This window comes from Calypte anna, chromosome 1 (assembly GCF_003957555.1).
Source record: "Calypte anna isolate BGI_N300 chromosome 1, bCalAnn1_v1.p, whole genome shotgun sequence".
In the NCBI taxonomy this organism is placed as follows: domain Eukaryota; kingdom Metazoa; phylum Chordata; class Aves; order Apodiformes; family Trochilidae; genus Calypte; species Calypte anna.
The window spans coordinates 110,143,920-110,162,401 of record NC_044244.1 but is presented as its reverse complement, the minus strand read 5'-3'; the positions used below and the strand labels follow the sequence as shown (position 1 = coordinate 110,162,401).

Here is an 18,482-nt window from a genome sequence, read left to right as displayed (position 1 = left end):
ACCCAGGCACAGTGGATACACCACAGAGGTGTAGTAGCCACTGATCTAACTTGCAGTGCTGCATGTTCTGATGAACTGCACCACCTTCATTTTGTGTTTGTGTTGTGAGGCTTTTATCAGCCCCAGCATCAGCAAGGTACAAACTTTCTTAGGTCAGAGAAGTCATTTCCTGCTGCATGTTGGTGGTGATGAGATCAGAAGCAGATTGGGTATTGGGCTGCTAGTGTAAAGTGTGTATTTGAAGGGGGAGAATCTACATTTTCTATGCTGCTGAAAATTGACCCCAGAAATTAAAAAAAAAACCAACCAAAAAACCCCCCCAACACACATACACACCAAAGAAACCCCCAAAACCAGCAGAGAAGTGAAATAAAAACTTCAGAGTTGTAGGAAATGAAGAATTGCTGTCACTCAAACAGTATTAAAAACACCTATCTTAATCTCCTGAGTTCTAATAATCATTCAGCATTTCACTTGCAGCTAAGAAGAGATCAGAAATATGACACTCGTTTATTACTTCCCACCAGGCATTATGTGTAAGTAAAAACATCATCTTCTCTTTGCTCTTCTGAGTGGATTGCAGTCAGTGGGAGTTTTGCTTTAAGTGCAGCCTGCCTGCAAAATGGCATCTTCACTGAAAAACTTTTCCTTTCTTGTATTTTTCTTTTAAATAAAGTGTAAACTCTCCACTTGGAGGCAGATAACATTACCCAGAGAACCTAAAGGAACAGTTACCACTGAGAAACTGAAAATGTTACCAATTATTTGGTCAATATTTCCTACTGCTGCCATCAAATTGGACTGCTGGGAATCTAGGAATTTTTAAGAGACACATCAAGACCCTGAAATGCTTTTCATTCTCTTAAACTGAAAAATAACCAAGGGCTTTCATCCAGGTACTTCAGTCTTTATGGGACTGGTTGTGTCATGTTCACACTGGAGGGAGAAGTGGAATTGATAATAGGTTGGGGTTTTTTTCCTAATCATGTCTATCTTAAACATTTACCTAAATTGTCAGGGTATATGAGGGACCTACTTGAACACTTCTTGTGTGGAATGCCAATTGGTAGGCTGGTGGAGATCTATGAAAGGGGAACCTGCTACTGGCAAAGTGCAGGGAAGGAAGGTCTGGCATGTTAGAGGTCAGGCTGCTGGCAAGTGAAAGGCAGCATGACCTCCACTTGCATCTGTGGCTTTCAGTGCCTGCCCAGGCCAGGTAACTGCAGAGAAGTCCTGTGCTTCTACAGGCAGATGCAGAAGATCTGGAAAGATACTGCTGCCACCTGCTGCTGTGCTATTTTGAAAAAAAAAACCAAGCCCTGAATAATATTACTGACAGCTCATGTTTTCCCATTGGATTTGTCTACTCGGGTTAGAAAAAAATGAATTGCTCTTCAGGTTTTAACCTCACTTCAAGGTGATGGTCCTGCATGTTGTATTAACCACTCAGAACTATTTTGCAAAGGCTTGGTGAAGACCACAGCAGCTACTTGGCCTAGGAGAGGGCAACTTGTGGTTGACAGTGTCATCTGGCATGGACAGCATTGGCACCCATTGCTCAAGATTGCCTGTGATGCAGAGACCATGACAGAGAGGGTAAGGAAGGCCATCTGTATATACTACACCCTATAAACTCCCCCTCAAAATTAAATGGTTAATTTTCTGGTCTTTGTAAAGACTAGAAATTAATTTAAATCCAATGCTATTTTCAATTTTTTCCCAGATCTTTTTTTTTTTTCAGAGTTACAGTTCCATTAAAAAGCTTTTAACTCCTACTTATGGTTCGTTTAAAAGTTGCTCATGTGTGTGCAGTCAAAATCCCTCTTTGAAACCAACACTCTGTAAGACTGCTTCTGTTCTGAAAAGTGATTGAAAAAGTGGCACCTTTTTTTTCTCAAGTGGCCACTTTTCCATAATTTCATGAGGTCAGACAGTTCTCAAAATACTGGAGGCTTCTCTGCCTGCTACATTTAAACGCTGTGGCATGAGCAAATTAAAACAAAGCTGGTGATACCTACTCAGCACTGCAGATCACTAACAGTCTTGTCTAGACAACTCAACTGCATTTCTGGAAAAGTGAAAACACAATGGAGTTAAAGAACATTTTGCAGAGATTAGTGCTGTGAAATGTTCTGGGTGGTTTGATCTGTGATTCAGATTGCAGTTATGCATCTTGTACCTTTGACTGTAAAGAACAAAGCACTTGCAAGGAGTGTGAAGATCAGAGGAAATGTCAAGAATGTGAAGAATGGAGTACTTGAAGACAATGGAGTACTTGGAGTACTTGCACACTTCACAGTAAACTGCTAAACAGAAATTGATGTAAAACTTAATTGTAATTGCTGTAAAGATAAACTTGGCCTGGAGCAGAAGGTAATGACTGTCAAACTGCACAGAGTTTGAGAACTATTTCAGGGCTTGGCACGATGAGGAGTGCTGATCACTGGTACTCTAATTATGTTCTTTTTGTAATTCAGGCATGTAACAAAGGGTGATTGCAATGTAAAGGAAAAAATGTTTTGCCAGTAATATGAACACTGCCTGAAAAAATCACTGGTGACATGAAGCTGTACACTTAAGGAAATGAAAATTCACATTCCATATGTCTTTGGGTTGATCTAGGTGACAGGAATGCTAAATACAGTTGGTTAGGTCACTTTATCTCAAGCGCAGGAGAGGTTTGATTTCACTGTAACATCTACATATAGGTGTCATATATATGTATATATATAAAATAGAACCATGGGATGACTTGGGTTGGAAGAGACCTTAAAGATCATCTAGTTCCAACTCTCCCATCATGGGGACACCTCCCATTACATCAGGTGGCTCACAGCCCCATCCAACCTGGTCTTGAACACTTTCAGGGAAGGGGCATCCACCGCTTCCCTAGGGAACCTGTGCCAGTGTCTCACCACCCACACTGCGAAGAATTTCTTCCTAATGTCTAATCTAAGTCTACCCTCTTCCATCTTAATGCCATTGCCCCTTGTTCTATCACTACATGTCCCTGTAAAAGGTCCCTTCCCAGCTTTCCCATAGCCCTTTCAGGTACTGGAAGGCCACTATAAAGCCTCCCTGGAACCCTTTCTTCTCTAGGATGAACAAGCCCAACTCTCAGCCTGACCACATAAGAGAGGTGCTGATCATGTGCGTGGCAGTCCTCTGGACTCACTCCAAGAGCTCCATTTCTTTGCTGTGTTGAGGGCTCCAGAGCTGGACACCATACTCCAGGTGGGGTCTTATGAGAGCAGAGTAGACAGGGAGAAGCACATCCCTTGACCTGCTGGCCACACTTCTTTTGACGCAGGATATGGTTGGGTCTCTGGGCTGCAAGTGCACATTGCTGTCTCATAGAATCATAGAATTGGCTGGGTTGGAAGGGACCTCAGAGATCATCAAGTCCAACCCTTGATCCACTACCATTGCAGTTACCAGACCATGGCACTGAGTGCCACATCCAGGCTCTTTTTAAATATCTCCAGGGACAGAGAATCCACTACTTCCCTGGGCAGCCCATTCCAATGCCGGATCACCCTCTTGGTAAAGAAATTCTTTCTAATATCCAACCTAAACCTCCCCTGGCACAACTTAAGACCATGCCCTTTTGTCTTGCTGAGAGTTGCCTGGGAAAAGAGACCAACCCCCACTTGGCTCCAACCTCCTTTCAGGGAGTTGTAGAGAGTGATGAGGTCTCCTCGGAGCCTCCTCTTTTCCAGGCTGAACAGCCCCAGCTCCCTCAGCCTCTCTTCATAGGATATGTGCTCGAGTCCCTTCACCAGCCTCCTTGCCCTTCTCTGGACCTGCTCCCAGCACCTCAATCTCCTTCCTAAACTGAGGGGCCCAGAACTGGACACAGGACTCAAGCTGTGGCCTCACCAGCACTGAATACAGGGGCAGAATCACTTCCTTGGACCTGCTGGCCATGCTGTTCCTGAAACAGGCCAGGATGCCATTGGCCTTCTTGGCTACCTGGGCACACTGTTGGCTCATGCTCAGCTTCCTGTCAATCCAAACTGTGGAGCTTCCCATCAACAAACACCCCCAAGTCCTGCAATGCTCCAACAATAATGCTATAATATCCATTGGAAGGCACCTACAAGGCACCTGGAAACTGCTGCTTCAAACCTCCCAAGGAATAAGTACTGATGAAGAAGCTGCATCCCACCGCAGGCTCACATGGAAGGGAGATGCCTCTGATAGCTGCTAAAACACACATCTAAGGAATGGCAGTAGATGCAGAATTTTCTTAGCTGCAAATTAGCCTACAGCTGCCAGCAAACCTTGGGTATTCCATCCAAATCCTGTTTCAAGAATGATGCCAAGTTCAGCATGTGTTACTACACTTCACATGCAGTTCATACCAGGCGTGTAAAACACCAAAAGAATGCCCCTGACCTACACAATTTGTAGTCCGAAGAAGCAAAAAGAAGATCTACTTAGAAAAATCTTGAGACAGCTATTTAAGTGCTCAATTTGTAACCACTTCATCTGTAGCAAGGTGGCAATATTCACCACTGCCAAAGTCAAATTGAGACCAATTAAATTTAATTGGTTTCTTTGGCAGTGTCCCTGGGCAGTTCAACAGCTGGTAGCAGGAAGGGGAGCACTAGGGCCTGGGAGGAAACATGATACCAGAAAGCTGCTGGGAACACAGCAATGCCTACAGATAGAGAATGGCAACTGTGTCAAGGGATTTGGAGCACCACTGAAAGGGCTTCAACAAAGCAACTCGAAATGCAACAGCAGACTAAATCTGGGTGTTGGCAGCCATCCTCTCAGGTCACCACTTCCAGTTTTCTCCTGCTCCAAGTCTAGGGCGTGGGGCACTCTTAAGTAGTTACATAGAGTGCTAGGACCCATTTGAAGTTCATCGTGTTAAGGAAGTTGCTGCTAAAAAAATGTTTTGATGTTGAGAATAATGTAAATACAGATTAAAAAATGTAATGTAAATACAGTTTACTGGAATAACAATGAAATGCTACAAGAAGCAACTTAATCTGTGGAATCTGCCATCCAGGAGGCTTTTGAACAAAAAGGGAACAAACAGCTGGTAAAAAAGTTCCAGACACATTTGATGTGCTTCAGAAAAGGGAAAATGAATAAAGCCTACAAGTCTACAAGTATATAAATGGTAGATGGAGCCAGAATCTTCTCAGCAGTTCCCAGTGATAGGATAAGGGGCAACAAGCACAAGCTGGAACATAGGAACATTAAACACAAGAAAAAAATTACGTGTTTGATTCCACAGTTAGCATGAATAATGCTTAAGCTTGCATGAAGTCACTATATTCTTTTCATAAGTTAAATTTACAGAAAGGAAACAAAATAATGAAAACAGACCATGTAGATCTGCAGCTTAAATTTGGTAAAATAACTAACTTGATCTTTATGTGTTAACATTGCTATTCCATGTTGTCATCATCACCAAAATCAGCTTAACAAAGCTAACTGCCATTTCCACACCTTTTCTGAAGAGAAGCAAAGGCATTTAATAAACATCAGAATAATTTGCTTTATTGCTAGTGATTTTATATTACAACTTAGACTAACTTCTATTTCTATATGAGTCTTTAAAGTGAACCAAAAGAAAACACATACTAAGAACAAGCAAAACCAAACCCCTAAAATTACTAATGACAGTGTGTGATCCCTTTCAAAAATCCAAGTATTTTATTACTGGCTTCCTGAACATTGTAATTCTAAACCAGAGCATTTTATTTCCACTTGCCATCAAACACCTATTTATTTTCAGATTACAGTAAAACCTCACAGAGGAAAGAAACGTTAAAAACTCAGCATATGACTCATTTTACAATTAGTGTTCAGATGCTTATAGGGTTCTAGAGGCAATTTACTAAAGCCATAGATATAAAAATATAGAATAATCTTTATTAATGATGTATGCATTTGTTCAGATCAGGTTTCTTGGGATACAGCCTTCTATTTGGATTTCAGCTGGCCAGCCACGGTATCTGTTCTTCTTCTTGTCAGAGTGGTTTATCTGTAAAAACAAATAAACAAAAAAAACCCCAACGATATTTGGTTCACCTTTTACAAACTAGTAAAGAATGGGGGTAATGGATAGAACTGGGAAGCTAAGTAGCACGTTGCAATACTTGCTTGACATAATGGGTGAAGATGCTACCACTCCTAATATATACTAAATTGAATAACATTTTCCTGCAGAAGCTCTGTAATGTGAAGAAGATTATGTTTCAATATTCTGGGTTTCATATGATTTTGGAGGGAGCCAGTACCATCAAAGAAAGTGATCTCTGTATTGGGTTTTCCCATTTCTGTCTCTCTGCAATAGAGATGAGCATCACTGGGCTTATAGAAAGCTGATATAACAAGGTCACAGATACAGAGAGGAATCTGATATACGAATGGTATCTTTAGTTCTCCTGAAGCCTGAGGGATTCAGAGGTTTTGTGATGCAAGCATTGATGTAATTGCATGGTCAATGTGAGACAGCCCAGTTTTCATATAAAAACAGTCTTTATGTTTATAAAGTCCTTGAAATTTGTCTTTCCAAAAGAAAATCCAAGTATCTATAGGGCATATCTATTGGACTTTTCAAAACTCTGACTCTCTAGATCTGCTGGTCACCTCTGAAGTTCATCTACAGATGCTTTAGTGTTGGTGTGGTAGAAGTCAGCACTGGACATGGCCCAGGCCCAAAGTAAAGAACGATGACACATTAAAGAACTTGTTTGTACAACTGAGGCTTTCTGAACAGCCTACAGTTACTGTAGCTAACCCACAAATTCTGGACCTGAAGGTTATACTTGATATACAAACAAATATAAAGTGAAAATAAAGTGAACCTGACCTTTTCTTTTTGGATATCATCCGGCAGTTTGAAGCCTTTGGCAGCTATAAAAGCCCAGCTTGATCTGAACTTTATATTCTGTATTTCTTTACTTCCCAGCTCTTCTACTAATTTTTTTGTGTCATTTTTCAACCTAGGAATGTTTAGTGAAAAAAACTGTTAAAAATTCAGGATGTGAAAAATTCTGAAAAACAACACAGCTGATTCATACTTTACAATAGTAGGTCAGCAAAGCAACAATAAGTTCTGAGAGCTCTCTTAGTATCATGCCATTAAAATCTCAAGGGCAAAATTATTTCATTTTCTTATTTCTACATTTCTGATATTAATACATCCTATTTGTAACATCTAATAGAAAGAAAAACTGTATCTAAAATACTATTTGATTGTTCAGCCCTTCTTAAATAAGGACAAGGCATTAAATGTTTATCAACCAAATAATCAGGGTAAGCTGTACGAAACAATGCAAACTAGATATATCTGGAGGTGTGGATACCTTCTTAGCAGAAAGTTGTGCCCCAAAGTTAACAGCAGTGCCCTTCATGAGGACAGCAAGTGCTTTTCAACAAATACAACTATCTATCAGTCTTTGGAAGCATTAACATACGTGATATGGACAAACACCAAATGGACATGGAGCCCAAAACTTTCAGGCAGGAAATGAGAGAGCAACCTTGGCTATTGACTAGTGAAATTTACCACTCTGTTACAACAGTATGCTTTAGTGATTTTCAAGCTGCTCATTGCTCTGTTCCCCAGCCAGTCATGAATTACTTGCTCACCGGGTGCTTCCATCATCGTGAGTCACCATCAAAAGCAGGGACCCTTCTGGTGCATTTTTAATGAAAGTCATCATCTCTCCTGAGTGGTCTGTTGAACAAATTACACAACTGATTATTAATTACACTCGTATCACATCCCACCTACTTTCAATTTGGTTTTAGTGTTTGGCCTTGTCTATGCAAAATGAGACCTAATTAGGCAATTTTTCTGTTTACAGGCAGAGGGTCTAATGCTGGGAAGTGCAGGAAGCTGCTAGCTCTCACTGAAACCTTGGAGAGCATGGATTGATCTGTATTTCCCAGTCATAAACAAATATACTTCTGAACTTCTACAAAAGCCATTTACACCTGGGTTAAGCCTACAGATGGTTTCTTATGTTTACCTCACATAATATTACACATGCAAGCAAAGCATAGAATAGCCCAGAAGTTATTGCTACTCTGTGAGCTTCCTACAACCTTGTTAACTTTAAAGTTACACACCCCCTTGTACACCCACTTTCCTGAAGTGGCAGCCATTTTGCAGCACTAAGCTGTTTAGTCGATTTACAATGGTTAAAAATACACAAGACACTGGTTTGGCATACAAAAATAATATGTAAAAGGCATCCTGGAGACATTACAGTCTACATACCATATGTAGAATTGCAGCCCCATGACTAGTCCAATGTGATTTCTATTCATGTGTGTAATGTCACAAACACTCTTAAATGGTTAGAGAATCAGCTTTCAGTGCCTCATACCATTTTTGCCTTACTAGTAGGTAAAGAAACTGTTATTGTTCAAAGCTTGGAAAATGTTTTAAAAGGCATTCTTAAAGTACATCATCTTTCTAGCCACACAGAAGGATATTAGGGAGCAGATCAGCATGTTTCCTATGATTTTACAACTAAAATAGAACAAAATATGTAAGGAAAAGGAATTTTGCCGAGTGAAGTATATGGATGTGGTACATGGTTAAATATTATTCCTTCCAGACTGAAATAATGGAGAAAAAAAATTTACAATTTGACAATTAAAAAAACCCACCTAACTGCAAGACAAATAAATAAGACAAATATCTCAACCAACAGGAGAAATTCAGCTTTTCCAGCAAAATTTGTCATCAGATCTGACCAGAGCATATCTTATTAGATCAAGTTTGCCTCTAGAGAATCCCCTTTGATAATACAATCATAGTCATTTGGAAGAGCAGGATTATTAGATAAATCTCTTTTCTTACTGCTGGAACACTAACAAAGAAGCCCTATCACATTCTTTTCCCTACCTCCTTTCCACATGTCAAAATATTTTGTTGATGTAACTTTTCCTGTTTTATCTGTAATAAAAAAAACAGTTGTGTAAATGTAAGTGAAAATTGTTCAAGTCAATCAGCATATAAAACATTTCCAGCTAAAAGATAGGTATCTCTAATTTTGGTTATCATTGTGCTTCTGAGTTTGCTTTTGTTTAAGTTTTTAAATTGGAAGGCATATGGAATAACGTAAGTTAAAGATTTGGAGAGAATTTTGTTTCATGTAGTGTCTGATTCATCAAATGTGACTAAAACATTTTTACTAGCTTTTCTTTTAAAGAAAGAATTCAGTTTATTGTTTATTTCCATAGTTTTATATATACATAAACTATGATGTGTCACAATGACAAATAGGAAAAGGGGCTAAGCCTATTTGAATGAGCTCAATACTATTCTGCACAGTTGTTTGAGATGTGCAAGCTTTCATATAATTTAATCTCAGTGAAAAGAAACTCAGCACTCAACATAACCATATCAGAAACTGGGCATACAATTATTATTCCAAATTAGTCAATATTATTCCAATTAGTATTTTCAAAACATTTTTGTCAATATACATCATAAATTATGATGCAATTTAAATGGCTATCTTTGTTTAAACAGGTCAGGTAAAAATTTCTAAATCCAAGCCAAAGTAATTGATTTTTGTTATCCAAGACCCTGCTACACGAGATGGTCTTCTCCACTTAGAGTGCATCAGCTTATTTCTTGTAAGAAGATCCAGCAGTTCCTGATTAATTTTTGGCTTATTTTTGATTCATATACAATAAAATCACGGAGGCAAATTCTTCTAAAAATAGAATTCTAAACGGTGGGTTCATCATGCTGGTCAGGGGAAAAGTTGGCAAAAATCTGTCAGTGGTAACAGCATTCTAGAATTGTGCTGCTTTTGAGCAGAGATCACACACACAGAAAAAAAAAAAGGCTGTAGTGAGGACTGCAGAACTACACAAAATTATTTCTCTCTCCCTCCCTCTGTGTTATTGGCTTGGGCTTAATAGTTCTGTCTTCCTTCCTGCCAAAGACCACACAAACTCAGAGGGGAAAATATTATCATTATGGAATAAAACACAAGTGTGATGCCACAGGAAACATACTGAACACAGTCATCAGATTGACTGATCTAATTAGAGGACATGTAGAAAATATGTCTCATTACAAATTGGTTTGAGACAATGGACAGATTTACCTGCAGAGGGAGATGAAATTGTATCTAAAATTAGTATGTGTGGTAGAGGAAATGGCTGCTTAAAAATGTGCATAATTATCAAGGAGTGAACCTGAAAGTTGAGTCTTATTGCTGGAGATCAGATATTTTTGCCATGTTACATAAGGACCAGTACTTTTAGCTAATAAAATACATATATACTGCCTCTATGTACATATTTGCTTATACTGATTATTGACATGTTTATTTTGTTTATCCAGAAGGATATTTCTCTCAAACACAGATTTGTTTTCCTTACATTTGATATGAATTGTTAGCAATATTTCCCTTTCCTTACATACTAACTACTGAAAAAACCCTACAAAACAAGCTCGTATCCTCCCAAGAATCTCTGTAAATTATCACAGTACAAGGTATGGCTCTCTGACTTTTTTTCTCTTACTTACAATTCACAATGGCAATATTTATACCTCTTCCAACATTACCCTTCTCTTCACTTATAAGCCTGGAATAAAAATAAATACAGTATCAGTAGCGTGCCTTCCATCTAGAAGCTCTGACCAAAGCCACATTTACCAATGCAGAGGCATTTTCTGATGTTCACATTTTCATCAGTTATTTAATTCAAGACTTTGTATGAAACAAGAGCTGTGGCTTAAAAATCTTGCACATCATTTTAGTCAGCTTCCTTCAACATTGCACAATAAGTCTTTCAAAATGAGCCAGATCAATAAAGTACTTTGTACAAACATAACCAGAGAGATAAGGTAGAAAAAAACCCAACGAGATAAAATATGGTTTTATGGCAGTATTCTGCGTGGACTATTTTTACACAAAAGATGATTGCAAGGTACTGGAAGTCACTCTATCTGTAGAGTTTGAAAAGCCATGAAAGAACCTGACTTTCAGAAGATGTTGACCCATCAAAATATTGCTAACTGGCTAGCTTGAACCATGAAGATGAAAAATAATACTTGATTGATTAGCAGTTGAATGCATCTTATGTAGAGCAACAAGGAAAATAACATGAGATTAGGTGCTAAAAAAAAAAGGGGGGGGAATGAAAGGGGGGAAGAGTTAAATGCTGTCAGATATATTCTGAAGTACATCACCAGAAAAAGGAGCTCCCTGATAATGAGCTTAATGCAGCCAGTGAACAAAAAAAAGGGAAACATCCTTCTCCACAGTACAAAGCACTTGCTTGGTTTTAAAGCTAGACTGGTACTCACATCTCATCCTCAAAACAAATTCTAGCCAGCTTTGCTTTGCCACCACCACTAAGAATCCGATAGGCATAGTTCCCAGGTGAGCAAGGAGACCAGTGATCACACTTCTGCCTTTTTGGGACTGGGGCTACAACAAAAAAAAAGAGAAAATATTTTCTTGTATACTGCATAAACAATTTCTACATGGAAAGCATCATTTAATGTCAACATGCCAAGCTCAAACACATATACACAGAACTCAATCCTGTCGATTTTCCAGTATTATGGCAACGTTATCACCAATTTTACTCTGAAACACTTGATGAGACCAAGAACAAGCTTATCTAGAGAAAAGTGCCCCACATACTACAATCTGATTAGAATCTATGGTAATTATTTCATGTAACAGGAAACAGGAATGATTCCTACCAATAGTTTGAAGTTAATAGTAATAATTCTCAATTTAAACCCTTTTCACACAATAAAATAGTCACAGCATGAGAAAAACATACACATTAAGTCACCCAGCTAGATCAGAGAAGAAAAATAATGAGAGTTTAATCACAAAATTTGGATTGTGATTGAAGAATTTACTGTAACTGTAAAATACATGTGATAGAACCTGAAGTTTTGTGCTTATATGCCAGCAAACAAATAAGGTATTGTTACATTACAATTCAATTAATTATAGTTGAATACTGGCAAATATAGGCTGTTTCTTTGTGTTTCTTCAAAGATAATGTCTAAGAAATAGTTCAGACTTGCACTAATTAAATCACTTTACATGATCAACTTCATTCTTACAATAGGAAATGCCAAATTATTTCTTAGCTAAAAGGCCATTTGCCATTAACCATGTAAATACACATTAGACACAGTATAGAAAAAAAAAAAAAAAAGAAAAAAGAAAAAGAAAGAAATACAACTACCCACCCCTCAGAACTGGTTTCTTTCCAAAGTCTTGAAGATTAGCAATAGACGTTGTTATTGCCTCACTGGGTAAAAGATAAGCAATTAAATATCCCAAGTACCAAGCAGTCAACGCTGTAAACAGAAGCCCTGCTAATTTCGCAGCATCTGCCAAGGAAAATAAGATAAATAGAGAGCTACAGAGACATAAAGATATTTTCATAGCAACACACAAAATCTTGTATTTTCTCTGGCACTGCTACACACAGCAGCTGTTTTATTTCTGTTATACTGTCTTAGCTACAGCCTTCAGAGATGTGGCAGTAGAGTATTTTTTCCACTCCTACATCTGACAACCTCTTTAATTTCTAAAACTTGATCTTCAAGCAGAAAACTTGCCCCAGGACTCCCCCCAATCCCCACCCACAATATCCCAAAGAAACATGAAGTTCAGCTTAATCTTAGTAGGATTTTCACTCTGAAAAGAAAGTATCAGACACTCCACATAACTATGCAGGCACTACACAGTTACTATTGATTTTCTCTGATAGGCTAACACTACAGGAATGTTTTAAGACACTGACCATACAGGGAACTCCCTCCATCCACCCTTCTGACACGCTGTTTAAAAGTAGCTGAAGATGCAAATAATTTTCACACGATGTTCTCTGACTGCATTCAAACATGACTGGAGTGGCTGTTTCACCTTCTCTCAGTTGTATCAATTTACATGGACTGTATTACCAGTGCATCTACACAGTATGAAAACAACAGGATTCACAGTTTTCCTGACTATGAAGAAATATACATCAATTTCATATTGGATATCTCCTCTTCCTCCTCACCAAAAATGCTAACGTGCATTCCCAATTTAGAAGAAATCCACCACCTAATTTAGGATGATAAACAAGGGAATAACACTATGCAAAACTGATGTTTTGATGTCATGGGATGTTTCCTGATCTTTAAAGAAACATGTCACTGAACACAATCATTTGTCCAAGTGAAATTTTTTTTCTTTCATAGTCCTTAAAATCAACTTCAACAGAATCAGTGTTCAAAAATATCCAATACATTCACTCTGCCAAATTGCTAGAAAATACTGAGTACTATCTAGCCTAAATCTTCTTTACAACTGTTTACACTCAAGAAGATATTCCTTTCCTTCTTCAAACTGCCTTTTATAAATGTTAAGATTTCTGCCCTACCCCTTGTCTAGAATAAGGCTGAATTGTTCACTTGCTTATCTCAAATCCTGTTTTGCAGGTCCTACTGCTCTCCCTTGAATTCTGCCCAACTGGTCTGTGTCTTTTACTGCAGAACAGACACACCAGTACAACACATACATTCTGCAGGCTCTCCTTCTGGTCATCCATGCCAAAAGGAACTTTGATGGTTTGGGTTTTTTGGAGGGTTGTTTTGTTTGTTTGTTTGGTTTGTTTGTTTTGTTTTATTGGGAGTACACTTTGACTCAGGCTCTATTTATAATCCACCATACAGACCAGATCTTTTTTCCTGTAAAGCTTTTACCTCTATATACTCCTTATCCCATACTTGTGCATGTGGTTACTCCTGCATTCTACCTAGCTTTAAAAACAAAAAGCCTAACAAAACACTGCAGAAAAATGCAGGTTAGCAAAGCTAGCACTAAACAGTACTATCACTTGAACTCCCCCTTCTTTAATAAAACAAAAGAAGCAGCAATTGACTGTCTTTGACCCAGTGGACAACCGAAGCACAGCTGTTCTGCAGTCCTTAAACCTCAGTAAGGAAGAATGAAGCTCATTATGAACACTGAAGGTTCTATAAACAATCCAAGTTTCTCATTTACTGCACCAGAAAAAAGGGGGAATAAAAAAAAAAAAAAAAAAAGAAAAAGAAAAAAAAAAAAAAAAAGAAAAAATGAGGACAGCAAACCATTTAAAGACAGTGATCTGAGCTCTTGTAATGTTTTGAGTTATTGTACTTAAGTGTATGCATTTGTGTGACTGGAAAGAAGATAACTTGAGAAACTTCATACATTTTCATAAAAAGGTTTATAATGAATCTTCTGATAGAAGAAATTTCCCAGTCATTACCTCAGTCTAAAAGAAATCTCCCTAATTCTACCTCTAGTAATGGTGCAAGCCTGTACTAAAAATGGTACTGAAAATTACTGCAATATTTAATTCACATAGTGAATGTGAACACTGAAACACTTCACACGCACGAAGATGAAAGCTGCAGGGATAATGCAGGATAAAATTTATTCATTTTTTTCTTTTTAAAGAAATCAGATTTATACACAAAATATATTTAATTTGTAAAGAAGACCAAGTCACAAAACCCAGGAATAATTAAAGTAAAACCTACAGGTTTATTTAAAGATTTCAGTGATTTTTTGGGGGGGGTGTGTGTTTGTGCATTGTAAAGATCTTTGAGATCATCAGTTAGGTTCTGTTTTGTTTTGTTTTGTTTTCCTGTTTTTGGCTTAACAGGTTTATTTTTACAGCGATTTTGCACTGTTTTTCATCTAAACAAGACTGAGTAAGACAGAGCAAGACTGCTGCAGAATAAGGTCAACAGCACAGCATTTTACCTAAGTAGAAGTGAAAGCATAGAAGAATGCCTAACTTCCATTATTATGTTACATATTTTATTTGAATCAGAAGCTTTTTAAATGGTTCTAAAACATGCCTTTTAAGGTTTATGTGAATGCATTTGCCAGCTCTCCTGCTCAGCTTGTACTTAGTTCTACAAACTGTCAGAAAACATTTTCACTGCTGACCAACTTGAGGTTTTGCTTTCTTGGATTTGGAGGGTGCTGAGGGACCACAGTGAAGCCATCTGATGGAGCCACTTGGATCTCTTAAGTTATTGATATTACATATCCAGCACAAGTACACCTTTTTTTTCAGTACCTGCATGGACATGCATAAAACCCTACACTACAGCAGCTAATCTCAAGACAAACTTAAGATAGTTAAGAGCACTTAAGTTTTACTATCCACAGCAGTTCAGAATAATAAAATGCAAAGCCCAACCTATACTGTCACAAGCCAGGTTGTGCTATTGCTGAATTTGGAGGCTGTGACTCCTCACTGAATCACACAGAATCATCTGTGTTGGAAGGGACCTCTGAGATCATCAAAGTCCAACCCTTGATCCACTGCCACTGTGGTTACCAGCCCATGGAACTGAGTGCCACATTCAGTCTCTTAAAAACCTCCAGGGACAGAGAATCCACCACCTCCCTGGGCAGCCCATTACAATGCCTGATCACCCTCTCTGTAAAGAATTTCTTCCTCATATCTAACTTAAACCTCCCCTGTCAGAGCTTAAGTCCATGCCCTCTTGTCTTACTGATGGCTGCCTGGGAGAAGAGACCGACCCCCCCTGGCTACACCCTCCTTTCAGGGAGTTGTAGAGAGTGTGAACACACACAGCTCCCTCAGCCCTTCCTCACAGGATTTGTGCTGGAGTCCCTTCTCTGGACCTGCTCCAGCACCTCAATCTCCTTCCTGAACTGAGGGGCCCAGAACTGGACACAGGACTCAAACTGTGGCCTCACCAGGGCTGAGTACAGAGGAAGAATCCCTTCCCTGGACCTGCTGGACACACTGTTCCTGACACAGGCCAGGATGCCATGGGCCTTCTTGGCTACCTGGGCACACTGCTGGCTCATGTTCAGCTTCCTGTCAATCCAGACTCCCAGGTCCCTCCCTTTCTGCCTGGCTGGTCTCAGCCACTCTGTGCCCAGCCTGGAGCTCCCCATGGGGTTGTCGTGGCTGAAGTGCAGGATCCAGTACTTGGCCATGTTGAACCTTACCCCACTGGAATCGTCCCACTACAAGGCTGAGAACAGAAGTGCAGCACGGGGACAGCGTGTGACAGAGGGCACGGGTGGCACAAAGCTCCCTCGCTCCATGGCTGCCACGGAGAGGAACTCGATGGGAAGGGGCTCTGCAATACTCAGGGTGCCGGACCAGGCAGAGAGGAACTGAGAGGCACAGACACTGCCGACAGCCCCATCTGCCTAAGGCCTCAAAGCAGAAGGAAAAGAAGATTATCAGCTGGCCCCCTCTTACAGCAACTCCCAGTTTACTTTCTCCCTCAGAAGCAACTACAGCACTCAGTGTAGGCAGACTATTAAATTTTTGTGTGTGTGTGCCGGGTTGATTTACTCATCAACTATCCACACATCCACCTGTACGCGGCAGAAAATACACCTGTTTCAGACTCGACCTTAAACTACTCCCAACTCGCAAAGCAGTGGGTGAATCCGACTTCAGGCACCGGCCCCTCGGCCCCCTCGGGCTCACCTCAGGGGACGCCGCCGGGAACAGCCCTCCCGCCCCTTCCTCCCGGCCAGGGGGGGCCCCGGTTCGCCCGCCCGCCCGCCCGGCCGGGGAACGGCTCCGGGGCACACACCGAGGAGAGGGCGAGACGGGAGCGATGAGTCGGTCGCCTCCCCGGGGAGCACCCGGCGGCATCCCTCCTGACTTCGCCGTGGGGCTGCTACTCACATTTCTGCCTCAGCCACATCATTCAGGACGGGGGGCAGGCTGCCCGCCCCTCCTGCTCCTCCTTCTCCTCGTTTCTCTCCTCCTCCCGGCACGGACAGGGCTCCGATCCCCTCGCCTTGTCCTGCGGCCAGCGGGACGGCGCGAAAAGGGGAGCGGGCACCTGTCAGCGCCGAACCGGCCCGGCGCCACGGGGCGAGTCCCGATCTCCCGCTGGCCTGGCCGCAAAGGGCCGCCCTGATAGCCGGAGGCGGCTGCTGCCACCCCGGGGAGTGAGGCTCTGGTTGCCGAAAGCGGGAAGCGGCCCAGACGTCCACACCTCAGGGCAGGCGGGCTGGGAACAGCCAGGGCGCGGAGTGCGGCCGGGAGGCGCGGCTTCCCCCTCTCCTTCCCGGCGCTTTGCCCTCCGGTGGGGTCGGGGAGAACGGGGTGGAATCGGGGAAGAGCCCTTCGCGCCTAGGGACAGGGACTGCGCTGGAGGAGGAGAGGGCGGGCGGGATTTGGAGAAGGGGGATGCATCCGCCAAGGCAATTGAGCCGAGGAAACACAACTGTTGGTGCCACCTGAAAACTCAAGTTGTAGGAGGCAGTGATAAAAGTTATTTTTAAAGCTGGCCAGCAGTATCAAAAGGAAGGCGAAGGCTCCATCCAGCAGCCCCTTCGATAAGCTGTTTCCCTCAAATCTTAAAGTGAACACATTATTTTGAAGTCTGTTGAACTCAATCCTAAAAGCAAACAGCAAGCGAGGAAGGACTTTTTCCTGGTGATAGCTAGGGTCTGCCTGGTGTTTCAGCTGCTGGAGTCACAGAGCAGTCACCTCAGCAGTACTGGAATGATACAAGCCCTAACACGGGCACTGGCCCATTGGGACAAGTCCTTGGTTCACCTTTACTTGCAGTGGCCCCTAACAGTGCTGTGAGCAAGGCATTGCACTCCTTTGCCTGGATGTTTCCTCCTGGTGGGGTAGCTTGGTCAGCCAAAAAGCTCGGCTCAAATCACACTTGGGTTGTGGAACAGCAGCCCTCACCTTTGCTACTGCCCCTCAGCCTTCCAGGCCGTCTGTAAGGAGTGTGAAACTACAGCAGGGTGCTGGCAGTGCGCGTTTACTAATCCGTGGCAGATAACATGGGGTATAAGCTTTGCCTGTCAGAAGCTTCACATCATAAGCTTGCTTTTCTGTTTTTTAAAAATTCCAGTTTCCAGCATCCTGTTGTTGATGAGTGTTTGTACGCCTACGTAAGTGTGGAGCCCTGCCAGCAGGAGCTGGACCTGAGTCTGAGGGAATCACATCTCAACTCATGGATGGCTTCTAAGGACTGAGATAAGAGCTCAAACATGTCCAGGAAACTGAGCTAAAGACCCCCAAGTTTGGCAAAATTCAGACAAGGAAGCTAGGGATTTAATTTTGAAAACTGGTCAAACTACACTATGAATTAGTATTTGCCCTTGAAACACCTGATTTTTAGTCTCTGATAAGCTTCTTCATTCCCTCTGCCTCTAATGATGCACAGAAATTATTTTTAGTTCAGTAAACAGAATAATAAAATCCTGTAGGAGAGCACATACTGGACCTCATACAGATTGGAACTTTTGCCTTCTTCCCAGAACACCCATGAAAGCTGTAAATGTTTCCAGTCACTGGAGAAGGGGAGTTTCTTCTTGTCTGCTAATGGGATATTGCAGTATCCTATAAAGTAAAGGTAAAACCTGAGGAAGTAATTGCTGCTGGTTCTTTCCAAAACTATAGGAGCTTCCCTTAAAAGCAACATTCAACAAGAACTAGGAGTT

At 41.1% G+C, this 18,482-nt stretch overlaps 1 protein-coding gene across 1 annotated transcript; it reads right to left on the bottom strand.

Annotated features, from left to right (window-relative positions):
* Positions 1-5,914: 5,914 nt before the first annotated feature.
* FAM3B (family with sequence similarity 3 member B) lies at positions 5,915-16,665 on the bottom strand. Its single transcript, XM_030455808.1, has 9 exons — positions 16,495-16,665; positions 16,049-16,208; positions 12,218-12,361; positions 11,309-11,432; positions 10,526-10,584; positions 8,885-8,935; positions 7,618-7,705; positions 6,836-6,968; positions 5,915-6,004 (listed from the first exon to the last, which is right to left on the bottom strand). Exons 1-9 carry the CDS (start codon positions 16,663-16,665, stop codon positions 5,915-5,917), a joined length of 1,020 nt encoding a protein of 339 aa, XP_030311668.1.
* Positions 16,666-18,482: the final 1,817 nt, after the last annotated feature.

Excerpts from the sequence above, each read along its gene's own strand:
- FAM3B (XM_030455808.1), bottom strand. The coding sequence starts at position 16,665 with ATGCCGCCGGGTGCTCCCCGGGGAGGCGACCGACTCATCGCTCCCGTC. Across the intron at positions 10,585-11,308 it reads ATTTGTTTTGAGGATGAGAT|GCTTATAAGTGAAGAGAAGG; the intron begins GTGAGTACCAGT and ends TTTTTATTCCAG. Across the intron at positions 6,005-6,835 it reads ATGATATCCAAAAAGAAAAG|ATAAACCACTCTGACAAGAA; the intron begins GTCAGGTTCACT and ends TTGTTTTTACAG.